At 35.9% G+C, this 27113-nt stretch overlaps 1 protein-coding gene across 2 annotated transcripts in view; it reads right to left on the reverse strand.

Annotated features, from left to right (window-relative positions):
* Nucleotides 1-1346: 1346 nt before the first annotated feature.
* The window catches only part of BRWD1 (bromodomain and WD repeat domain containing 1), a 63285-nt gene continuing 37518 nt past the window's right edge, over nucleotides 1347-27113 (reverse strand). The window contains exons 30-41 of one of the 2 annotated variants that reach the window (XM_040585092.1): nucleotides 23115-23270; nucleotides 22717-22837; nucleotides 21047-21172; nucleotides 20308-20383; nucleotides 19042-19086; nucleotides 18273-18419; nucleotides 16977-17129; nucleotides 16525-16694; nucleotides 14634-14869; nucleotides 13326-13517; nucleotides 11845-12828; nucleotides 1347-3442 (exon numbers count right to left, since the gene is read on the reverse strand). In XM_040585092.1, the coding sequence (XP_040441026.1) occupies nucleotides 2289-3442; nucleotides 11845-12828; nucleotides 13326-13517; nucleotides 14634-14869; nucleotides 16525-16694; nucleotides 16977-17129; nucleotides 18273-18419; nucleotides 19042-19086; nucleotides 20308-20383; nucleotides 21047-21172; nucleotides 22717-22837; nucleotides 23115-23270 (3560 nt within the window). In that variant the 3' untranslated portion in view covers nucleotides 1347-2288. The remainder of the gene's footprint in view (nucleotides 3443-11844; nucleotides 12829-13325; nucleotides 13518-14633; nucleotides 14870-16524; nucleotides 16695-16976; nucleotides 17130-18272; nucleotides 18420-19041; nucleotides 19087-20307; nucleotides 20384-21046; nucleotides 21173-22716; nucleotides 22838-23114; nucleotides 23271-27113) is intronic. The other variant, XM_040585093.1, reaches the window with a different exon arrangement.

Here is a 27113-nt window from a genome sequence, read left to right on the forward strand (position 1 = left end):
TATAAAATTGGGGAACACAAACCAGCACTCTCTCTGCTTAGAAAATGAAGTGCCGCAGTCCCTAGGCCAGCAGTGCCCTCCCAGCTATGTAAGTACAGGGACCAGAGCCTTCTCCCAGCTTTCAGGGATCACCACGAACGCACAGCGCACGAATGCGGTATGACAGAGAATACAGCATCTGAAAAAGGGCAAGAACAAAACCCTCCTTTTTAAATCTAAGCCTGAATTAGAAACACAAACACACCAGCCCCGCTTCAGCAGTTTATACTTGAGATTTTAAAAAAAATAAATCTGACATTCACTTAAGAACTATTATATCAGTATTTATTCCTGTACTGGAGGTTATACTCCATTAAACACTGATCATAAGCAGCTGCTGAACAATGCATTCAATTTATGGGTAATACAAAAATACCACTTGACTTACTCTCTTTTTAACAAAGTTGCCCCTAAAAGGTAAGATACACAAAGCCACCTCAAAGTTTCATCACTAAACACAACTGTGTTCGTATTTTAGAAATCGACTTAAAGAAATCAGATAAAACCTATCTTGAATTTACAAAATTATACTGTATCACATTAAGGACTATGTTCCAAATAAAATTCCTGGGGCAAGAATTACATAAACTAGGTTATTTTTGGACTTCATACAGAAGTTTTAAAAGAAAATTTAAAAGAAAAATTCTTTCTCTATACTGAGATAACATTCTAGATACCAAAATGATGTGATGGTAAATCCACCTTTTGGCACATAATGAGAGCAATGTTGCTGGAGCAGCAGTTCTCACTGACTGCTTGGTAAGGGGACTCCCTTTCTTGTTACTTCACTTCCACTTTCACAAGCAGTTCTGGCATTCATGACTGTTGATTATGCAGCTGCACTAACTTTTTTCCCCCCCTCCCCAAAAACCTACCAGTCCAATCTGCTGGAAGACTGATTCACAAATTGGCTATTTCAGTTAAAATGAGCTGGGCTGGGATAAATCCAATATTCTAACATACCTCCTACAGAACAATGAGATCAGGAGTCACTAAGTCTTACTAAGGGGAAAGAAGGAAGCCAGCAGAGGGAGGAAACCTGCAGCAGAGAGTGGGAAAGGCACAGAGATCATGAGCACCTGGTGCTGGACTGAAGGCAGCAATCATGGGATTTCTGCCACAACAGCTCCAGGGAAAAGCAAGGTCAGAGTTTGGAGGTGCCATGTGTTCTGGTAGTTGATATGTGGTCAAGCAAGAATGTACACATTTTTCCTAAAGAAATTTTCTCCTATCTTCTATGCAAGAATTACTTCCTGTCAACAACAGCCACCTCAAACATTTCGAAAATAGAAGATATACTGCAAAAATCAGAAACTGATATGCTTTAATCAATGAGAAGTCTACCATTAAAGCACTTAAAAGTTTAAATATGGAAGAACAACAGAAATGTAGCAAAAAGGTCTGGAATGTAAGAATCCTGCACCTTAAGCTTTTCACGCATAAAGAAAACAGAACAAGTGTTTTGTTTGTTTTTCTATTTTATAAAGAAAACACACAAAAACCCTTAGGCCCAAGAGTTCACCTGCATTCATATGCTTAAGTTTACAGTATAGAAGTCACATTGATGATGATAGTACTACCTGTCAGCATAAACCCTATCTCCACCAGCACCAATATGCCTTTTTAATTGGCAAATAGACTCTGTCACCGGTAACTGGTTCTAGTCACGTTATCAATAATGGAAGTACAGAACCTTTAACATCTGTACTAATACAAGTTGTAAAGTTATTGGCCCTGTGACCATTCATTACTCCTTTGATGCAATGCTAGCATCCACCAGATTTTTATAGTGTATAGTATTATTTATAAGCCTGTTACTATTGTATATGATTTCATACAGCGTTAGAGATGTTTGAAATCTGTTCTTGAATGTTGTATGACCTAGGTAGTATTCCATTGCAGCACCCATAACAATAATACTCAACATACTGCCATTAATCTGTTGCGCAGTGCTTTAACATTTTTTTAACTCTTGTTATATGTAATAAAATACCAGTAAAGACAAAAAATTGCCCCTATAATGAGGCACATTTTGGCATCTGTGCTAAATGCTGCTACATGGGCAGGCAAGTGCAAGTCAAAATATGAAAAGGAGAAAGTCATCATCTAATCACATTCATAACTTTTTCATAGAAAAATATAAATATATTCCCTGAAATGTAGGACAAAGAAAAGCCAGTATCCATCATGAGTTCTAGTGCTATTACCATAAAAAAAAAAAAAAAGTGGACTGGCTTTTCCTTTTAAGGTTACGTTTTGCAATCTGCATCATCTAAACCTCTGTCGTCATCATCATCATCATCATCACAATCATCGTATCTCACAGTCCGTCTACCACCATTCCGAGTTCTTATCTTAGAACGCCGATTAGCTCTTCTGTATTGGGTGTAATCCAAATCTTCAGAGTCATTTTCTTTATTAGGTTTCCAACGTTTCCTTCGCTGGGGTCTTCTGGAAGGCTTACGTAAACTGGAATTGGTAATTTCTTTTCTAATTATTTCTGATTTCCTTTTCCTCTTTCTTGTTTCTGTGGCATCACTATAGATACTGTTATCAGTTCCAGATTTTGAATCAGAGGAAAAATTGTAACTGGCTTTTGAACTTCCTGCAGTCCCAGGTGCTTCCACATTCTCTGATTCTGAGCTTTTTTCATCCTTCTTCCCCCCTGTTTCAGATTCTGCTGTTTCTTTGAAGTCATCCAGTAATTTTGATCTTTTGAAAGAAGCTCTAGATTTTTTATTTGAGACTTCTCTAATATTTTTAGTTTTGTGTTTAGCTAAGTCAGAATCTACCTCCTCTTCGGAGTTGCTTGTACAATGGTTGTGGGCTGAAGTCGACTGACTAGAACTTCCCCAATTTCTCCCATTTTCCATCTTGTGGTTTGTGGAATTCTCTGAAGAGTCATATTTGAGATTTTTAAGAGCTACAGTACAGACTGTTTTGTTTGCGTGCTTGTGGTTAGCATCATTCCACTTTTGAGTCACTTTTATCTCTGCCTCTGATTCTGTTTTTTCGTTCCCTGACTCACTAATATATTTTCTTTTAGGAGCAGATGATTCAGGGCAGGAAAGTTTTTTTCTGCCAGGAAACTGTTCTTTCTCATTTTCAGACTTTAAGCAAGCATCTGCCTCCGAACTGTCAATCAGTTTCTTCCGGGATGCTGCAGAAACATTGCCATGAAACTGTCTTCTGTTCTTCTTTACTGTGTAAACACTTTCTGAGCTTGATAATTCTTCCTTTATATCACTCATTATCTTAATCTTATTAGCTGCCAAAGTGGCACATCTGCGTGGATTTTTCTTCTCAGCCACATTAGACAGATTTATATGTTTCTTGTAGTTAATGATGCATGTCCTGCTCCTGAGCACTTTTGCACTTTGTCCAGTCTCCTCAGATACTGATTCTACAAAATAAAGATGTAAAAGCTCTTTTTAATAATTTACATTCCTGAAATAATTAAGCAGAAGCTCTACTACATTTAATAAAACACACAAAAGCATTTTTATTTAAATTGCAACTGTTATGTCCAATTTACCTTAAGCCTTTTTTAAAAGCACAATCAGCCAGTCCTAAGCATACTGTTAATTCTCAGGATTACTCTTGTGCTTTGAGATAATGAACCGGTTTGAAAGTAACATTCCTTAGCAATACTCCAGTTAGAATACTCCAATTAGCTTAGAAATTAAGTATTACCTAACTTAGCAAACAAATGCTTTCATATTACTAATACTTCTATCATTAAAGCTGTAATTTTCTTACTAGAATGCACTCTCAAAATTAATTACCATACATATTAGACCTTTTGTTTCTAAAAAAAAAGGTTACAGTATTTTATGTAGACATAAGCCACAGATGGATTTCACAATTTTAGTATTGTTTCACATTAGTACAGAACATTTAAACTGTTCAGTTCCTCAGAAACTTAAACAGTAAGATTGCTTGTAACAGTGAATCTTCCATTCAGTATTTTTATTTTTAATATAGCCCTTGTTATGTTGGGTTTTAAAAAAAATACGCACTCTGTAATAATGTGATGCTATGAAGATCAACGATTTCAACTTTCATCTCCCAAATAAAACAGATTTACTCGTAAGTATAAAGCAGAAACTCTCGAAGTAAATTTTTTGCATAGACTTGATAAAAAACAATAAAATTCTGCTATTTTTGCAGAAATGTGTTTTGCAAAGTTAGTTTTCCCAAGATTGTTGTCCATCTCATATTTCCTTGTAGCTGTTACTGATTTTATGAGCAAAATTGATACATATGTACTCCCATTAAAGCCCCTACATTATATCAGGCTATTATCTCCTGATAACGGTCAATTTTGTTCTAGCTTAAACTCATTACTTTTGATTATTCTCTACTTGTACTCAGCAAACAGAAAAATCACGGCAGCCACTGTATATTTGCAGAACACTAGGCAACTAAGCGTTTTTTTTAAGCAGAAATTTAGGGAAACAAGAGGAGTTTAGAGAGGGCACGCTCTTTCGTCTTCTTTTACAGAGGGATGAAACAAGCTTGTCTTACTAACTTTGTTTCAATTATCTGAACTGCTAATGGCCAAATGCCTTCTGAGAATGACAGCCACCCAGACAGGAACAGTAGCATGAGACTTAACACCAAGTAAGGTTCAGTTCTTTGTTCCTTCTGACCAGCTCAACCAGAAGTGTTAACACTGCAAGTCACTTGTACTCTCTTTTTCACAAGTTCCTCACTTTTGAGGTAAGGACAGGGCAACATTTTCCCTAAACTCTGACAAGAATAAATGCACTGAAGATGTATTTAGAAAGTAAAAAAAAAAGTTATGGGAAACAAAGTCAACGTCCAGCTTGAGTGCCAATATTAAAAAATCTCCTCAGATACCAAATCTGATCGTTATTTCAATGTAAATCTTTTTATGTGCAACTCATGTATATTCCTATTTTTACATTTCCAAAGGATAATTAATTTACCGTCTTTTCTAATAGTTTCCAGAAATTATATACATGAACACTACTACTGTTACTATTTGTACTGTCTGATTTTATGGCCAATTTGTAACACATTTCTGCTTACCACCACATAATGCTGTATAAAAGGTGAACTAATTTACAGATAAAAAAAATGAAGAGCTAAAGCTTAAATTATATACTGTACTACAATACTATCAAGTAGACGTGCACACAACATACGGCTGCCACTCATAGCTGTTAGGAGGTAACCCTGAACAGGCAGGAGCAAAGAGCTTTAACCATGGTAAATTACACCTGAAACAGGAAAATATTGTACATAAATGTAATGATACATCATAACATACTAGTAGTGGCAAACAGCAGCATACTGGTACGAAGAGACATTTTGACCAGTTAGTGTGGAAACGTATAACCCAACCCCAGGATTAAAATTTCCCTGCATCTGCTTTGAGCTAAACTTTTCAAAGTTTCAGCAGCTAATTCATAAGATGGAATGCAAGACTAAAGGATAAAGGAATCCAGCCTTTCTGCAACACAGCACCAGAATATTAAAGCTACATTTTCTATGCAAAAGCTTAAATTAGGTGCAAATCTGTATATAACTAATCTTAGTTTTTAATAAAAGCTTTAATTAAAGCTTAATGAAACTCCACAATGAACATCCTGAATTAAATGCTGCAAAGGTACAAACAGATTGCACAGGCAGGAAGGAGAGGATGAAAAACTACTACCTGCAAGAACTGGGAGAACATTTAGAAGAAAGGCACCACGATATGAAGGCCTTGTCCATCAAGTTTACCATTGCGACAAGCAGTCCTGGAGTTCATGCCATGAAACACTAATCCTGGAAGTCCAGGCTGCAATAGTGGGTAGGAATATCCAGCCATACCTACAAGTCAGGTAATCTGCAGGGTGCACTACAGCCCGCAAAGTATTTTCCAACCCCTACTGGCCAGTTATGCAATTTATGTGAAAACTCTGCCTTTTTTAAAAAAAAATAATTATAAAACCATGCCATGTACTATACATCTATATCATGTAAAATATATAATATAAATATACATTGCAGTGCTATATATACACTATGTATTATACATTACAATATACTATATTTTATGTGGTGTATATGTATTATATATTTAAAAAATAACCAAACTTCCACATAAACTGCTCAGCTGGTTAACTGCATAGTATACATAGTATATAGACAGTTATACATAGAGAGAATATATGTTTATTTTTAAACACATATTTATATAATATCTATGTGCCTATATGTATGTATGTAAATAAAAGCAGGCATATACTCTAGCAGTACCTAACAATAACTTTTAGAAGTAAAAACCAGTTTAGACTCCTATTTACAGTTAACTATCAGCCTCTTTTGAAAGAAGCAATACATGCAGCTGTTCGGCAAACCACAGTAAACTAGGCTGTGCTAACAGTGCATCTGTTGTTGCGCCTGTTGAGGAAAAAACTGAGCTAGAAAGGGCATCTGCTAATTTAAAAATAATTATGTGACTACCTGCAATCATATCCTGAATTAGATTAAAAGATTAGATAAAATGAAATGGAAATATTTTGTTTTACAGTAAACATGCAAAGCTAGCTATCATTTCATGTACCGGGTAACTAATGTTCCAACAAAACAGCAGGGTGGAATAACTCACAATATAAAGAAAACGAAAAGCCCGGAAGTTACTTGCCTAGAAGGAACACTGTATAGGACAACGATATATTCCCCTTGACAGGAAAGAAGCCTCAAATTTGGCCCTATGTCTTTAAGTATTCTGGTTCTGTACATGCTGGAAAAATAACATTAAGTTTCTCAATAAGTCTCCTGGCAGATGACTCTGCAATGAGACCCAAACAATGCAAGTATTCATTACTGTATTTTATTCTTATTGACTTTTAAAGAGCATATTCCACAGCTTTTCATTTCAGAAATCCAGTGATGCTTACTCTTGCCCCATACTTACCTGAAGGATTTCATTTAGATGGGGTCTCTTCACTTAAGTTTTAAAAGGGCATCAGCTTAAAACTTTCGGTAAACCAAAAAAGTTACATTCTGCTGTGCACACATTTCAACATTTGGGTGGTTATACAGGGCAGGGGGACATTAAACATTTTGAATTAAGACTGTTCCATAACAAACAACCCCACCTTAATGCAAAAAGATGGATATTAAACTAAAAACATGTACTGTTTATTTTCTTACTGACTCTCACTAAGGTCTTTGGTAATGTTATTATGATTATTAAGCAAATGCAGCCCTTGGCAACTAACTGATAACACATATTGACACTTGCCTACTACACATGGAAAGAAATGCTCAATTTGCTTTTATGACTGGCAGTTTTATCTAGTGAATGAACACTGATTGCCAAAGAAGCTAATAGCCTAAGTAAAATTAAGAAAAGAAAAAAAAAGAATCAAGAAAGTTTAAGAGACAAACTGTGAGCAAGAGGAGTTTTGCTCCAACTTAGAGCTGGAAAATAAATTAGTATTTCACACCCATGGACATAAAAAGTACAACACAGCAGAAGCTACAGTTTCACCAGAGTATTAAAGAATTGGCAAGAAGAAAAACCAGACTTTCATCAAGCTTTACAACACAATATAAACTGAACAGTCATGTTACATTCAAAGGACAAGCTAAAGAGATCAAAAGCTTAGTGTTAGCTACCCAGTGTGGCAGCTTCTATATATTTCATGGGAAACGCTGAAAAAGAGCAAGGTCTTAAAAAGATTAGTCAGGATGAGTTTGGTACAGTGCTCTGGGTGATGCTGTGCTTGTGTTAATGTGCTCTGAATAATTAGAAAAGGTGGGCACCTGAAAGAGATAAGGAGACCATGAGTCAGGAAATCGCTGAATAAAGAAAGTTGAAAGGTTTACCCCACCTAGATCCCACCTATTATGAATAGGGTGATTAGGTGTCAAAATCAAATGAGTATGTATGTAAACATGTTGTAACCTCATGCGAAAACTGTATAAATTACATGACTTTTCATGGAAAACTTTGGAGCTAGTTTGTCTGGTGTGAATCGGCTAGCTCCCCGGCGTTTCATGACATAAATACCTTTGCTGCTTAAAGACAAAATTAGTCTGAGCAGTTACTCTGTGCCGGTTTGGCATCACTGTTTACGCAAAAGGTATAAGGAAAAGTGTTTATAATTAACCAGTCTTGTTTTCTCCTTAGAAATGATGTGTTAAACAAGCTTGATAAGGGAAATGTTACCAATTGCCTATCCTAAAAAATAAAAATTTGCTCTAGATTAAGTATTTGTACAAACATATTCCTTTTTTGTCATATTAGAAGTGTCTTCAAATCTCATAAAGTAATGGTACAAATCCCACCCACAAAAAAAAAAAAAACAACTTAAAAAGTTCTGTATTTGACTCGGAAGTTTTGACATGTGAAGCACATTAAGTAAGATTTTCAGTTCCATAAAGCCATTATCCACTCCACCCACCCCCCACCCCTCCATTTTCTTAAACTTTAGAGACTACGGCAACCTAGTTCTGACAAGTCTAGAGTTAAATAGTCAATTACAGAACTCAGCAGTTCAAGTCCATCTGGGATGCTTTCACATGACTAATGTTGAAACACATACTGGTTTCAGCTGGGATACAGTTAATTTTCTTCCTAGTAGCTGGTCCAGTGCTGTGCTTTGGATTTAGTGTGACAATAATGCTGCTAACACACTGATGGTTTAGTTGTTGCTCAGCAGTGCTTACACTAAGTCTGGGACTGTTCAGTGTCCCATGCTCTGCCAGTGAGGAGGTGCACAAGAAGCCAGGAGGAGACACAGCCAGGACAGCTGACCCAAACTAGCCAAAGGGATACTCCGTACCATATAACATTATGCCCAGTATATAAACTGGGGGGAGTTGGCTGGGGGCCACTGATCGCTGCTGGGGGACTGGCTGGGCATCGGTCAGCAGGTGGTAAGCAGTTGTATTATTGTGCAGCACTTGGGTTTTTTTTTCCTTAAGTTTTATTCCCTTCTGTTTCTTTCTCTTCTTCATTACAACTATTATATTTTATTTCAATTATTAAATTGTTCTTATCTCAGCCCACGAGCTTCACCTTTTTTCTGATTTTCCCCCCCTATCCCACTGGGGATGCAGGGAGTGGAGGGAGAGAGCAGCTGTGTGTACTTCTTTGCTGGCTGGGGTTAAACCACAACAAACATTAAGAAACATCTGCAGTACATTTAGTAGCTATAAATACTAAGACTTTTCTTTTTTTTTTTTTTTTTTTTTTTAACAAAAGTAGTAAGCATTCCTTGTGGAAAACTGTCAAGACAGGTTCATCTCAAGAGATAATCATTTTCTTCTCAACATTCTTACACTTTGATACAAGTGTGTATCAAAGCCACTACCCGAGAGGACATGAAAATGTGAAATAAAAGGCTGATAAAAATTTACTCAGTCTGGAAGAAAAAAATACACACTGTCAAAAATAATCCTTTCCCCCACGTTATTTTTTGGCAAGGCAGCATTCAGTTGACACTGAACATGGGTAAGGATGCAGCCTGGACACAGATTTTATTCTTTTGTAATGCAATACCGAAGATGGCTCTCACTTTTCTCAACTTCCAAATTAAGTGTTGTGGGAAGTAACTGAAAACACTGATAGGAATTTTTGCTCTGAAACATGACAATCTTCAACTCTGATTGAATATTATGTGAATCAGAAAAGTTTAATTCTGTTTTGTATGCTTGGTATGGAAAACAACAAACCAACCCCTTGAGCCTGAGCATCTTTATTTCTTTAATTCCCTTAAAGCCTTTTGATAACTATTTGTGAGGCAGTAAATTCCCGCCAACCCACACGTTAAGGCTAAACAATATAGACTACTTTGTTTGAGGGAGGTGGGTAAGGAAAACTGTTGGCAAGATTGATCTTCGCACCGTAATAATAAAAGAAAAGCTATATAATGAAGTCTTTAAAATAAACCCAAATGCTACATATAAATGTGCGCAACAGTTCATATAATGCAATCCTGCACATTTCATTCTTCCTGAACATATTCGTTTTCCTTTTTAGGATAACTGCAAGTGATGAGAGCTCTCAAAGCCTGAAAATTTTGCTTTACTCACTATAAAACATACTGAATAAATTGAACTTGAATAAAGTTAGATATACAAAAAGCTAATGATCCAACTGCATCTATTGCTACTTATGGGTATTCTCTCAAGTCAAGTTTTTCTAAAACGTTTAAAATCTTTCAGAATTTTTTTTTTGGGGGGTGGGGAATAGGAACAAAAAAAACCAACCAAGAGCCCCAACCCCAAATTCCTTAGTTTTTAGAAATTCATGATCTGGTATCTGTAATTCAGTGACAGATCTGGAAGGATTAGACCAAACACGACCTCTGAACAGTCTTTCAAATTCTAAATCGGGACCAATTCCCCAACGATGTGAAGACACAACGTACAGAACCTGTTTAATAAATCTTAGTATCATTCTGAAAAGTTAAAATAAAGCCCCCAAAAAACAAATGTCCAAATCATAATGCGTCAGCAGCACCTGCAAGCATTTGAGTGACAGAAATTATAGAAAAAAAAACAACCAAAAAGTGAAAAGCTAAACTTTTTGAAACAAGCCAAATGGTTAGTACATCTTACTTCTGCAACTATTTGTCATTTCTTCACTCCAGTTGGCTGTTAACTGCTTTACAGAGATCTCACGTAATGTTGTATCAGTATGATAATATAGTTAGAGCAGTGACATGATGCTTCAATTAGATACAACATTACTTAGACACCCATAAACCTATAAAACTAAAGCAAGTAACAGAAAGGTCACCACTGTATCTGTAACAGCACTCCCACACACACAACCTCCCCCCAAAAGCACCCAAACCCTTTATGTTGAACCTAGGAAAAGCCAAGACATGCACCAGAACACTACCAACGCAACATCAAGGTGCCTCCCTGTCTTAAGGACACTACACATCATTGGCAGAATAAAATCAAAAAATCAAATCAAGTTACAGGTTTCACTGTACACCATGGAAATAAGAATAATTAAAACTTCTTTCAATCAAATTTACTTCAAAAGACTATAAACAAAAATAAAGTTACTTCATCGGAAAATAACAGTTATAAGTCTGCTTTGGTACAGAAAACGCCAACAGAAAATAACGATAATCTAAAGTAAGAACTATTACTTTACCTGCAAACTCCACGTAACAGGACTACAAGCCAGAGGTGTTTTGTTACCAAAATTCTCAGAACAAGAAACAGCCCAAAGAAAGACAATGTACTGCTCCTTTTGAGATTTTTTGCTACCTTGAGATATACACCACAGAACTTGTTCACAGCACCCTTTAGAGTATCACTTAATTTCATGCTGACAACCTGAAAGCCGGTGTTTCTTACATCTGTCACAACAAGCAGGCACAGCAATACTACTTCAGAACAGGTATTTTGTCATTAAATCATGATTGTTCTTTCCATATTTAACTTACACTTCCTTATCTGTGTGGCAGTATGTAGTAACTAATGCTAAGTTTTTCATAGAGAAATGTATTGCCCAAATTGCACAAGAATGACCAGTGTTGAGTCTGAATTCTAAACGCCATAGAACTACACCAAACTATTAGTTTTCTCAGTGCTATGTTTGATAACCTCCAGCTCCAAACCTGTCTAGATTTCTAGACACTGTTATCATCACCATAGCTTACAGTTATTTCCCCTGTTTATAGTGATTTTAGAACAACAAGGAACACTATTACACTTTTTATAGTCCAGATTTTCCTAGTCATTATCCAGTTACTAATCTCATATTTTCTCTGTCTAGTCACTATCAAGAGTTAGACGCGTTAACTGTAAAAATTTTACCTTTTCTAATGATTTTTGGTTTTCCTTTTCTCTTCCTCTTCTTTGTTTTAGAAGAAGTTTCACAATAATTACTGTTATTGGAATCTGTCTTAGATTCTGTATCAGAAGAGCGATTGAAGCTGGCACCAGGTGCAGATCTTTGACTCCTTAAAATTCTAACTGGCACCAAGCTTTCAAAGACAAAACTTCTCCCATTCTCTCTGTCTTCCGCTTCAGATTCTGCCGTGTCCTCTAAATCACTCAAGACTTTTGCTTTTTTAAAAGAAGGAGCGAGCTGCAGACCAGCTACTCTTCTGTTGTTCCATCTATCCAATTCAGAATCCACTTCATCCTCAGAGTTGCTCACCACAGGCTTATTATGTACAGGTGTTGACTGGTCAGAAACTTTCTGACTGCTCCCATCTTCTGAATTATGGCTTTTGGAGTCATCCTCTGAAAAGTCTAGGGTGGGACTTTTCAGTTTGGGAGACGCAGCACGGACTGTCCCACGTAACTGTTTATGACCATTGCTTTGCCAGTTTTTCTGCTTCATCTGTGTGTCTGTCTCAGAATCTGAAGTTCCATTTTCAGATTCACTAACAAATTTTCTTCGTGCAACAGATAAACCAGATTGAGAAAGAATCTTCCTCTTGGTAAGCTGCTCTTCTATTTCTTTTTCACTTTCAGACTTTAAGCCTACATCATCCTCAGACCCCTCCAATAACATCCGTCTGGCTGCAGCTGAGGCATTTCGGTGAGGCAGTTTTCTATTCCTGCATCCAATGCCAATACTTTCTGAGCTTGAAATTTCTTCCTCCACATCACTCATTAGCCTTAACTTATTAGCAGCCACAGCAGCACTTCTGCGTGGAGTTTTTCTGTGTCTACCAGTACTATTACTGAGCGACTCAGATGTCACCACCGAAGAAGTATTTTCAGAGTCACTTCCATATAACTTTTTCCTGACAGTTTTTCTTATATTCCCATTCTCCTGAAGTGGTGCTCCTGTAAAGGGAGGGGGAAAACAAAAAAAAGATTATAAATATAAAAATAGCAGCTTCTTAAGTCTTGTCAAATCTGGAACAGGTTCAACCCACAGACATAACAAATGAAATACACTCCTACTAATAGCTATGTACTTTTGTTATCTGCAAAGAGAAATTATTTAGCTAAGGTATAAATTTTAGCTTTATTCTAGTTTTGTGAAAACAAGGACTTCTTTACAAATTATTGCTTTTACTTTCATTAAGATACAAAATGATGCAAAACATTCCCTCTCACTAGGCTCTTGGTTTCTGCCCTCCTCCCCTAAGTACTGGAAAACAACAACAAAAAAAATCTTTTCAAAGTTGAGTGTAGTACTTTGAGAGCTTCAGAACTACCACCAATCAAAAAGTTAATGTAATGATTATTTTTTAAATTGCTGTATATGTAAAATATTTAGTTACATATATACACACTTGTGTTACTGGCCATTCACAAGATAACTACTCAGATCTTACCTATCTGTTTTCTCTGAGCAGCTCGATTTCTAGTTATCCTACAATTGCTGATCTTTCTTCTACATACACCATTGTGTAGTGGAGGTGACACAAGAGCCATAGAGCTCTCTTTGCTGTCTTCTGAGCTACTTGTAGAGGATGAAGATGAAGAAGTAGATGAAGAAACCAAAGAACCTTCTATTTCACTTTCTGCTAAAAATAAATATTCAATTAGAATTCTAAACATACAGTTAGCTTCCACTTAAGAGCTACATTTTGCTGATCCAGGAAATCTTAAAAATTTCCTCATGATATTATCTTAAAATACACTATGATGTCTTAATGACTTACACATAGGAAACTGATAGCTCTATAAACTATGCCACTCCATATTTATACAGTGTTCAGTGATAGGAATCTTCATTAGCCTGTATTTAAGTTTCAAGTAAAATAACACAGCTGTTTCCAAATAAGAGAATTAAGAGAAAAGCATGTTAAAAAATAACAAAAGATAAGCTGACAAATCTATTTTACCAGAACTTGCACTCTTATTCTTTAAAAGAAGCTGAGTTTTTTTCAAGGTGAGATGGAGGGGAAGAAGGAAAAGACAAGGCAGCTTTTATGTCTCAGGGACCTTTTGTTATTTACTAATTTTGGATGACAATTTTAATGTAACATATATGGGAATATAGCCTGTATTTTATGTAGTACCAATTATCAAATATACTACATCTTCCTCTAAAATAAGAAATATCCATTCACTACAACCACTTTTGCAGAAGAGCTGCTTGAAACAAAGAAATTCCATTATTCTATTTGGTAAGACTTAAAGAGCATCAAGTGACCAAGTAATCATCAGTCTTACTCCACTCAGCTTTGTTATGAATACCCATATAAAAGCTGCAAAAAAAATACCATCCATTTGACTGCAAAATGGATATACAATGAAGACAGCTCTGTGGAGCAAATTATCCCACTGACCAATTTCTGCTTAGGTGCAAGCTTTTTCATTAATAGAAGTTAAGTAAGCTCAATGCATTCCATGGGATTGTAAAGCAGATGCTTCTGTGTTTAGTACACAGATCTTTTTATAACATTCAATAATGTAGTAAGTGTCCAAAATTCATTAATACACACAAAATTCTGTATTACACAAAAAACAAACTGCATAGAAATCTTGTCTAAAAAATTTCACATAAATGCAAACCTTGCTTAACAACTTGGAACATAATTGTAAATTACGGCAATTATAAAGGAAGGGGAACACTGAAAAATTCGTAGATATGACCAAGATTAAAATCCTCATCTGAAATAGATTCGATTTCTGACCTGATGATAATGCAGAACAATTTGTTAGTGTTGTGGATCTAGCTTTTCCATTCCTTTCAAAGGATGCCAGGCATGCAGAATCAGAGGATTCACCAGAGGAACTATGGTTGTAATTTCTAGCATTCGGTTTATGGCTTGCAACACAGGCGGCTCTGCTTGAGGTAGGTTGAGTGAAAGAATCTTCCTGCTCAGATTCAATTTCTGCCTGAGACTTTAATGGTTTCTGCTTCAAATTTCTAGTGAAAGGGGAAAGAAGTAAAAGCAATGCAAGTTGTAACACCATGAGAAATAGTGGCAACTATTTTAACAATATTTCTGCCTGAAAGCTTAATTAACTGTATGCCATATGATTTTATGGAAGGGTACTTAGATTTGTGAGTTAACATGGTGCAGGACAATTTTAACTTTGACTAGGGTAAGTATTAACTACTTTAATTAAAATAACAGTCTACACTCCTAATGAAGTTACACATGAGGAGACATTCTTTCTCTGCCCCGAGAAACAAGTTAATACTGGATGCCTTCGGGACAGCAACATCCTGTTATCGTTTACCAGGAAATTGCAACGGCAGCCTCAATTTCTGTTGGAATTCCCAGTCTCCTGTTAATTGCACACAAGGCTCAAACTAAGTGCTATGCATACTAACGTTATTCTACAATAAACTGAGTTCCAAAGACACAAATAAGGTGTATCTTTAAAGTTTACTGTCTAATATAAAATACATGCTTGTAGAGAAACTCACCAAATTGATTCTTCCTTACTATACACGTTAGTGTGCTACATGCAGTCATGATAAGTCACTTCTTTTCACATTTAGAACTATTTTATCAGTTGCCCCCTTACAGTCACAGGTTTTCAGATATTCATCTAGGCACACAAGGTATATATGCTCTTCCTGCTATCCAAACACTCTCCCAAATACTCCCAAACCTCAGCCCTGCTGACCACCATTGACTTGTTTACCAGTCACATACAATTCTTCAGATACAAACAGAAATGTCGTTTCAATGGGAAATTTCTGTCTATCCTGATTGTTTGTTTCTTTATTTCTCCGGAAAGAAATGAGAACCCAGGGAATAATCCCAGTAAAGCTTAAAGCCCACTGCCAGGTATGCCTGTAGTATAATCCAACATGTATACGTAACACAATTGCAAAGTGCAGAAGTAATCCACTGAAACTGTAACAGAAGAAAATCAAACATGGCAAAGTAATGTATTCTTAGATATTTTTCTTTCTTTTCTTTCTTAAAACTCCTATTCCTGTCCTTTCATTGCCAGATGAGAAAAGCTGGACAATAGCAGGAAGGTATAAAATCAAGTTTCCAAGATTTTGGTTTTACCTCACTTCATCCCATATGCAAATTAAGAATACATGAGATAATTGTGTCAATCAGCCATTGTCTCAAAGGCTTGTTTTCCTTTGAAAGAGAAAAGACATCTCTAGCTACCAACAGAATGCTGCATGAAGTGAAAATTTCTATGAATTCCATAGGACTGACTTTCTTCTGTGCATGATAAAACACATAACATATGTAGCTTTGTAATCTCCATAAAATATACAGCAAGTAAATCTTTGTTTCCTTCCTCCTTATTTCAGAGTAAATATTCATTCCTCAACTGATTTAAAAAAAAGAAAAGCAAAAACCCCAACCTTTCCTACTCTTCATTGCCTTTGGTATTTCACAGCCAGTTTTATACTACAAAAAAAACCCACACTTTTTTTTTTTAGTATGTCTTTCCTACTGCAGGAGAAGTAATTGTACAAAGTCTCACTGAAGTTAGCTAGCCATTTAATAAACCAATCGGTCTCTTCTTAGTAGACTAAATGTGACAGTCAATATGAGCATTAGTCAGCTGTGATATATATCTACATCTTCGTAATTTCATTACCTGAGCATTTTGGTAGGATGTTGCACTGAGCTTTGATTATGAAATCTTCTAGTATACCTCTGGTTTCTTCGTAGTTTTTCATTCTGTTTCTGACCATTTTTGAAGTCTGAAACAATCCGTCTTATTTTCTCTTCAAATAGTGCTGACAATCTCAAGGTCATACTATAAATCTAGGTAAGGAAGTGGCTTATATTAAAAACAGAACCTTTCATCCAAGAATAAACATTTCTAAAATTAAAACCTGTACAGAAAAGAAATAGAAAAACCACAGCATGCAATCCTATGCAACACTAGATAAACAAGAAATAAACATATTAAGTATTTCTGTCATACTTCCCCCCCACTATCTATCCAATCAGCAGTGTTATCAAAAGTACTGATAAACAAACCAATTCCAAAATAATACTTCATTTCATTAACACAAGCATAACCCCCCCAATATTAACAGCTACCTTTGACTTTTTGTTTGGAGTATAAGATTTTGCATTACTAAATATCAGTCTTATATCTTTGCACAGTTCCATTGGAGTGTCGTAATTTCCAGCTTCCAGAGTTTCTTTCACTGTGCCAAAGTCCATTGGAGTGTCTATAATATCTCTGTAATCCTAGATAAAACATATGAAAACAAAATTCCAGAAGGCATAAAGGACAACCACCACTTATCAATTTTATTTCTGTAATTTAAGGGTAACTAAGATGATCCCAGATTATCTTAACCATCAGCTGAAAACAGAAGCACCTAACCAGCTGACAGCAATACTTCTGCTGAGCTTAGTTGATGTGAATTCTCCACCACATTATCCCATACAAACTCTTGCTCATTTTCAAGGTGGTCTTCAGAATTTCTGAAGGATCATGCGTTCACACAACATCACATGCTTGCATATGCAGATTTCAAGTTTCAGTTCTCCCAAGTTTCCTCAATAAAAGCTACCCAGTAACAATGGGTCAATGTTTTCATTGTTAATCAAAATGAGACTGCTCTTAAGTAGTCATGTAATCCTTTCCCTGATGCATTTTACTATGAGAAACAAATTGATCTGGGTTAAGAAAAAAACAAACAAAAAAAATTCCAAAACTCAAATCAAAACACATCTATCTCTCCTCTTCATGAATTTTAGAGAACCTCAAGATGTCTTTAAAATCTGAAGTGAGACCTAAGATATGAAGTCCATATGAAGACTGTTGCATGCTTGTTAAGAAGTTTTTTTTCTTTTCTTGAAAGTTCGTTGGGTTTTTAGACAAAAGAGACGGAAGAGTTATTAGGAATACCATGAACAGCTAAGAGAAAGAAAAGGAACAATCCAAAGTCATAGCTTAGGCTCAGTAAACAGATTTTGTAGATTGTCCCTCAAGAAACTAGTTTTAATTAAGAACATACAGATTTATCTAAAATTATTTCCCTATAAGGGACAGTATGAAAGCAACCAAAAAAAGACTGTGAGTCGTTTCAAACCATATTTAAAGTATCAGGATATTTTTGGACACCATCACCACTCTACAGTTGTTTTGTGTTCTGTGTCAATATTTTTATGGATGTTACATCTTGACGCAGCAGAGCATACAGCACGTAGTTCTAAGCACAGAGCTATGCAAACTTCTTTCAACAGTTTGGGACTAAAGCCAAACAAACACGAAGAGAATAAACAGCTGCAAGAGCAATGTGGAGATCTTACTATGATACCAAACACCAAAAGAAAAAACCTAAGTAGTATTTGTATTTTACAAGGTTAATAAGAACAACTTACAGGATATTGATCTAAATCAACTGGCTGCCTGAAAGGCTCAGAATCTTCACACTGGAAAATTAAGTTCACCAGCTCCATACACTGCTTCTTCCAACAGTTTTCATCATAGCCATTTTTCACACTTCTTCCTTTTTTGAAGCCCCGTCCCTTGGAAAGAAAGTTAGAAAAAAGCATTACTGAAATATAACAAGAAAACCTAAACCCGATAATTTCTCTGAAATTATTTCTGTAGCAGAAAACACACTTCCAAACGTATTGTATTACAACAAAAGGGGCACTACAATACTAGCAGATGTTTTGCCTAACCTTTATTAATTAACTGACAAATTACACACTTTTCTTTTACTATCTTTCAAGGTTTTTTTACTAAATAACTAAGGCACACAAAAATACACCTTCTGATACCAAATTTTTCTCAAGATGATTTTAATAATATCCATCACTCAAAATATTTTTTTGAAGCATCTCAGCTGAAGAATGGTTTTACTTCAGTATCATACAGATAACTGAAAACTGTTACACTGGACAGCACTGGTATTAAACTCGTACGTAGTATTTTCCTAGAAAACTATGCAGAACAAGTACAGAAGCATTAAACGACCAAAGATCTATTTAAGCAACGATTTTACTTCCTTAGTATCATCGGAAAAACTATGTTCTATGATTATAACACCGAGCAATAGCCTCACAGAATTTCAATACAGTCTGCTAACCAGTTCTTCCCGCCAGACCTGAATTGAGTATATATAGTAAAGATTAGTTAACTCACTTTTCTTCTTCTGTATGATGTTTGTGGAAGACATTTTTCATCATCCTGCACAAAATAAAAATCAATCATCTTAAAAATTAAATATGAAAAAATAGGTAATGGGTGCTCAAAGTATCATTAGATTTGATACTGTGATAAGAACAGATTTTTATTCTAATTTCTCTCAATAAGATGGAAGATGAGCACAACAAAAAAATAACACATATATACACACATAACATTTGAGAGACTTGGAAAGACAGACCCTGGGTACCACCTGAAGATTCCCAACTGCAACACTTGTCCTTAATACAACGGGAAAAAACACTACCAGAAATTGCAATGAAAAGATACCCATCAGCTTTGAACCTCAGTGACTAAAGATTGTAAATAATTTAATTCAGTGATAATACATGTCATAAAACTGAGTTTCTTCTTGTCCTGAGTTTAGGAAAAGACATCTTGTGATCAAGTTACTTTTGGTAAAAAGAAAAAACTTACAATGTGTGATGCTGAAGAAGTGAGAAAGAGAACTAAAAGGACTCTGTGTAATTTCCTCCCTACATATTAGCCTGCAAGGGCAAGCAGCTGCTTTCCAACTTTATGAAGTCTTTTTCATAAATGCCAAATTAGAAATCAAGATGTGAAAAAAAGACATCCGTTTGGGCAAATCTGGGTACACTATTAATAAACATACAGCACTGCAACAGTGAATATTTACCTCTACCAGATAAAAGATAAATGCACACTATTAAATTCTCAATGAGGCATGCACATCTGATGCATGATTCATATTATGGTATACAGAGATACTGAGCTAAAGCATCACTGCTATAGTTACCAACTTGTCAGCTTTTAGCGTTTATGACTACATGAATAACAATTTTGACCTTACAAATAGACAGATGCATATAATACAATGAAAGACTATACTCTCGAAATATTTATATTACATTACTGCACATGAACACGTTTCAGAAATACAGTGGCACTCGCAAAACTTGAAAGAATTGTTCTAGTTGTTGGCATACAGCCACAGCACAAAAATGCTTATTTGTTATACTTCTTAATGAATACTGACAACTCAAAATTATTTTAATAAAGCATCTCCTCACATCATTCCCCACATTCACAATATATTCCGTGTTTATATTAGCTATGTAAATGTCTAGATATAAACAAATATCTCTATAAAAATAACTGAACAATTTTATCAAAAATAATTGAAGGCTGGTGTTATTTTCTTACAACCATACATTACTGAAATTACTCATTAAAAAAGCTTACCAGATCAGCATCAAGACAATCTTGTTCATCATCTGTTGTGCTACATAATTCAAAAATGTTTGTACAGTCCTGATCACTGTAATGCAATTAAATCTCTGTTACTGGAATAGCAAAAACATAGTTATCATTTCCTAGATTAAACCCAGCCACAGCCAAGAGCTACACAAACTGAAAGACAGCAACTTAAAATTAAATGAAATATAAAAATCACAAGATGATTATACTACTAAGAAAGTCACATTACATCTGAAAACCTGCTGTACTGTGCATTTCAGAAAATGGGAGGGAAGGAGGGTGAAATTAGCACTAGGGATTTGAAAGGTGTCTTCACACCTGATTTACTTGCAGTAAGACTGCCTAGACTAACATCTTTTAAAATAAACCTTTCAAATTAACCAAGTCAGACAAGCTGCAACAGGAACTTCTACAGATGCTAGACAGCACAGAACTTACTTTATAGGTTGAGCTACTTTCATGTCAAGTGACATTTTGATACTATAAATACCAGTGAAGGCTACTAAAGGAAAAAGTTAAACCGTATCTATGCTGAACATTTAAGTATTTCCCTGGTCAAGATAATAATCAAAGAGAATTATATCACTGTCCTGCAGTGCATTGAAAAATAGTAAGAAATGAAAAGAAGCAGCATTCACAACAAAGGGATATTAGGATGCTAATACTCTCCCACCATTTAAGAGTGCAAGTATTCAAGCACTATTTAGATTAAAATGTCACTTACTTGATAAACTTTAAGAGCTGGTTAGTGATCTTTTTTGCAGCTCTAGCAATAGCACTCCCAGGTTCATTGAAGGTCCTAGCATTGCTTTCAATATATCTTACTTCCCAAACCAATGCAGAGATCCTCCTTAAAATTAAAAATAACACTGCACCTTTAACACTAAGCTGAAAAGCTTTAAAATTGCAAAAATTAAATCTTGGTAGTTTTCTGTACCCATCAGATTAAGATATATGTTCTTTGTTTTAAATCTCATTAGACCAGTCTCAAACTTCTCATTCACATGCAAAACTGATATGCATATATGTATACAGATATTCACTCAAGGAAGGAAAACCAACAATGCACATCTTTGCTCACTTGTTTTCCAACTCGTTGATAATTCATCTTCAGAAAGTTTGTGAAATTCTAGCATACTTTGGTTTCATTTTTGAAATTCCATTAAAAAAACTAGCCAAGTAAGCACTAGCATTTGTTACCATTAAATTATAAAACATCACTGAAATAATACTGAGGACTGTGGATTTCCTAGATTCCTTAAAAATGTATGCATTTTTTGAAAAGCTTACATTTGACCTCCTTCAAAAGGAGGGGGAAAAGTACTATTTAACCACCACCGTAACATTTATTCTGGAAACATCAGAAGCTTGTCACAAGGCCCTGTCAAATGGAACACAAGTTCCGTAGTATCTTAGTAATTAATCTTAACTAATAAACAAAGGCACAAACAATTAAGAGAGTGGCAATAAGCTTAGTCCAATTACATTTTTAGAAGACTGCCATGATGTTTTTTTTCTGTCTTCCCTCAAATACCTTGCTTTGAGACCAACTGAGCAGTTTAAGCAGTGCCCTCTGTAAGATGACAGATTTATAGAAACTGCTACAAATTAAAATTGTAACTTGATAGAAATGAGCTAGCACAACTATGCAATTTCATCATCCATTTTACCAATTTCTTGTAGCTGTGAAACAGATGCCCCAAGTTTGCAGCTCTCTACCTACAGAATTTCAAACTATTTTCCAAGGCATTGCTTCAAGTCTTACGTAGGAGGAAAACACACTGAATTCAAGTCCAGATGAAGAACATCCTGAAATTTCTTTTAGAGCTATTGGATACCCAGTGGATCCAGCAAACCAGAACTATACAGTTTCTTCCCTCTTCCTCTACCATAATTTTCTATAATCTAAAATACTGGTGGTAGTATTTAACATTTCAGCTCTGTGTTTAAGGCCATTTCTGAAAGTAGTAAGCGCTTAAGAGTTTAAACCTCTTCAAATTCAAAGTAACTGAGGTACAGTACTTCAAAAACTGAATTAAGTCTTCAGCATTGAATTAGCTTCAAATATCTTTTTTTAGTATTTACTAATCTTAAATAGCACATTTCTCAAAGAAAGAATGTCACTGCTTATTGCAACTCTGAAAGCAGTACCAATATATGCTGAAATCAATTTCCTTAACTAAAAACCTTAATAATAAAAATCAATATAATGTTGCAGTTATCAAGCATCAGAGCCCTGCTACAGAACACTAGGAATGCTCAGTTCAGGCACCAGGCTATTGGTTTTCAGAGTGTTTGTAAGAAGAATAACTGTTCTTACTAAAAAAGTTTAATCATCTCACAACAGACAAACTCAAGGCCACATTCTCCCTTGTTTCCACTGCTAATACAAACCTGTAAAATCGGTTAGCCAGCCTTGTCCGAATAGTGTTCAGGTCTGTTGGATAAGCAATCACGGTACAGTACTTGGGATATGTACACAGGTCAACTGGACCGGCAAAAGCTGCTGAAATGTCTGTTAAGAAACAGCAAGATTAAACTATTTCAAGGCTTGTATGCATATGACAGTTGAGCCAGGTGTTCAATTGCCTTGTATAATTATTCTTGATAAAACCAATGATGTGTAAGAATTAAAAAAACTCAGTACAGACAGAAAGAACTGCACATAAAAATGTATGAATTACAGTATTTCCATCACAGGGAATTTTAAAGGATGCCACGGATATTCCAGAGAGCTGGTTATAAATGTAATGTTAGAAGAAAAATACCTAAAGGGTAGATTACATGCTCACCGAGTGTCAGAAGCTGATCTATACCACTGATAATCCGCTCGCATGCTTCATCACGAGATTTCATCCCCCACTCCCCTTCTTGGGGTTTATACAGTAGCTTCTCCACCTCTTCGAAAGTCACAGAAACACTAGCTCCTAATTCTTCAGGCTGATCAACTGAAGAGTGATAACAAACAGGAAAGGGTAACAAGTGAGAACACAAAAAACCAAGATAAATTGTTACATACTCACGCTAATTAAGTACTCATATGCTCATAACTGACAAAAAAATTCTTGCCTTAAAGTGGAGCTTAATGCTATGACTATGGGGAAAAAAAAGTACACAAAGTGCATAAACAGCAAAGACATCTTTTATTTGCCTTGTCTGCAGATCTGAGTTTCCTGAAGACTCTTTCCTCTCTTCATCTAAGCACTAGACTTAAAAGGATGTAAAATCAGAAGAACTGTCTGTATGCTTTCAGTTTAAATGCACGCCTGAAACTTCACAAGATCGTAACTTAGTTTTAGTGAGCAAATTTGTGCCCCAAGCCTTCAAAAATGAGCAAGATAGGCAACATACTTTGTGACATTGTTCCTGACATTAACAACTGTTCTTTTGGACATTTAAAAAAAAACACGTTTGTTTTGAACATGGCAGATTGTTTCAAAGCACTAAGAATTAGTAAAAATATAAAGCTGTGAGGCACGGTTCTGTGGAAAGAATCACGCTTCCAAAGACTAATGCAATCTGGCCAGTGCAGAATGACTGGGGTATCTTTCCCCCCCTCAACTCCAGATTGTTTTTAGTATGTCTGCAGTTGCTGCATTTCTGTTGTTTTACATAAGCGAAGTTCCCAGAGTCCTTCATTTCATTTGAGCACTTGAAAAGGAACAAGCATGTGAACATTCCTCATCAGACACTGTGGGTAAGCAAGATCACTTCTTTGTACTAATTAGGACAACTGGAATTAGCAGATAAATAATTTGTTGTTAGCAGATTAATTCAACTGTATAAAGCATGTACGTTTATAGCTAGAAACTAACAGTAATAACTTCCATTAGCTTCCGAGAGTCTGCCCATTAAAAATGAAAGCAAGAAAGAGAATAGGGTCCTTGTCAGTGTAACAATAACTGTAAACCATGAGTATGTTACATACAAATTCTAAAATACACTTCAGCTAGAACTACTGTAGAGAAAAAAAAACAACTAGCTTTAGTGAGGGATCTTCTAAGTTTATGAAAAAGAGTATTTTTTTCCTTCAGCGGAACAGTGTTGGTCTCAGCCTGTCATGGTTTAACCCTGGCTGGCAACTAAATACCATGCAGCCACTTGCTCAGCATCCACCCCTGCCTGCCCTCCCAGCAGGATGGGGAGTAGAATTGGAGAAAAAGGTAAAATTCAAGGGTTGAGATAAGAACAATTTAGTAACTGAAATAAAATAATAATAATAATGGAAAGAGACGAGGATAAAACCCAAAACCCACGTGACGCACAATACAATTGCTCACCACCACCCGCTGAATGATGCCCAGCCAGTCCCTAAGGAGTGATTGGCCCCACCTAGCCAAGTCCTCCGTTTATATACTAAACAACTAAAAACACCAGCGTGTTTTCAACGTTATTCTCATACTGAATCCAAAACACAGCACTGTGCCAGCTACTGAGAAGAAAATTAAATCCATCTCAGCCAAAACCAGGACATAACCCAAAGTTATTTCTAGTCCTCTGTTCATTATTGTGTTGATGGAACCCTAACAGTATTTGTAATCCATTGAAATAGTACTAAAGATGAAGCAGTTTTTCAAGAAGCAAACGGATAAAATACAAAAAGGTACTAAGAAAAGCTGAAGGGACAGAGGTGACTCACTCAGATGATCCTTCTAACTTATCTTTGAGCCAAAACAAGTTCTGCAACTTCCTGAAGACAACACAAACAGAAAGCACCAAGTAATGCTTCTACACCTACACAGGGTTGTGTCAAGAACTCAACATGGTTATCTGGTACTCTGCTGCATAAGTGCTCAAGAGGGATTTTCTCCTGCAGGAGTTAACAAGTAAAGCAGAATGACAGATTGAAAAAAACAAAACTCTGTCCTTCCCAACAAACATGTAAAGATCTCTGCTTTGTGTTCTTTGCAGCACCCTGGCACATGTGACACAGAGGACTTGTCATAACCCCTGGCATGTTATACATCTCTCTCTACAGTATGACCATATGCATACGGGTCCCATAAAGCTGAACCCGCAGAAGGAGGGTTGCAGTGCTTACAGTTCAGGTAGAGACAGTTTATATACACAACAGCCATTACACACCAACAATGGTTTAGTAAGCAGGCTGCTGAAAACGGAACTGTCAGGTCCGTATGCACCACCTTTTCCTGGTCTCTACAGCATTGTCCCTGACAAGACAAGAGCTTGACATGCGATATTGTATCTTGATAGCCATGAGACAAAACTTATGCTTGCAGGATACAAAAGGTAAGAAACTAAAAGTTGTGACCTGCCAGTTAGTCCAACTTCAGTGCTGTTCTTCTCCCATACATCTACTGTAAACTGTAGAAACATTTTGAAAGAAGAGCGGCAAATGCAAGGTACATCAATGACTTACATCTGTAAGTCATTCAATTGAAGAAAGAAAGAAAGAAAGGGATTTGAGGTTTAATTGTTAACATAATAATGCTTTCTATAAAGGCACAAAAACTTTCTGTGAGAGCTTTACCTCTCTACACAGTGCCATTTTCTGCCTGGAAACATAGAAAATAAGGAGTTCTGGATTGTCTTTGGACAATTTTTGTTCTTCCTTTACCCTAATGGCTGCTGTGGTACTTATCCTTGACCTGTTCTGGTCTCAATTCTTTGACCTTGTCCACAAAAAAGACATACTAGCTTTTAGTTTTGGTTTTGTGGGGTTTTTTTTGTGTCACCTTCCCAGTTTTCCTATGGTAAAGTCGCAGCTTCTCAGATCAATCAAACCTTAAGCTCTTAATATAGCAAAGTAATAACTTAGATCAAAGAAATTAAAATTTACCTCTGATACAGCCAGTAAATGATGATTTACACATGCGATACTACCCAGATTTAAATTAGTGTTTGTAGGATGCCTCTGTGATTACATTCCCAGTGTAGGAATTTCAAGAATTCTAGTTCCTTTGTGCTATCAAACTTAAGTGGTTGAGAACACTATTCTCTGTATTTCAATCCACAGGAAGATGTAGTGATAACTAATACATTGATATAAACAGCGACTTAAACCATAGTATACAGTGTTCAGAAGAAATGATACAGTTTGCCCTATTAACAAAATAAATCCTGACTTAACTTCACATGCAAGACCTGTGAGCCTCTAATAATATGACTGTCTCTCAACAACATACGTGGGAAGCATTAACCAGTTCATGATGAGTAAGAAAAACTTCTGTATGTGAGGAGACAAATGGTGGTAGTGAGAAAATTGAATGTTTCAATTTGAATCTGTGCATGTGTAAAACCAAAATCCTGCTGATTACTTGTTTTCTGTAAACTAGAATGTATAAAGATTTCAATTTTGTATTGATTTCAGCCTGTTTTGCAGATTTTGTCACCACAAGGTATGACTGAAACAGCCAGCTAAAACTTCAAAGATTAGACAGTCAGGTGGCTACCGAGAACAGCCGCATGTGTACAATATACCTGTATTTACGAAAAAACATAGCCTTTCTGGTGTATGGGAAACAAGTTAACTCCTAGCAAAGTTTATTAAGAAAATTAGTTACCTTTTTGACAGCTTATTCAGTAACTACTCTCTCAGTATTTCACAAACTTTCCTCCCCTCACCCAGCTAGTATACTGACAAGCACTGGAAAACTGAATCAAGTAAGAAAAACAAGGAATGCAACTTCTTCATTTACAGTTAATTTTGATTTGACCACAAATTTTATAAATTGCTGGGTTTAAACAATATGCAAGTATTTGCTGACTTGAAATTATTCTATACATATTCTTTCCCCACCCACCCATACTGTAATGTATTAAACTAGCTT

Source organism: Falco naumanni, chromosome 2 (genome assembly GCF_017639655.2).
Source record: "Falco naumanni isolate bFalNau1 chromosome 2, bFalNau1.pat, whole genome shotgun sequence".
In the NCBI taxonomy this organism is placed as follows: domain Eukaryota; kingdom Metazoa; phylum Chordata; class Aves; order Falconiformes; family Falconidae; genus Falco; species Falco naumanni.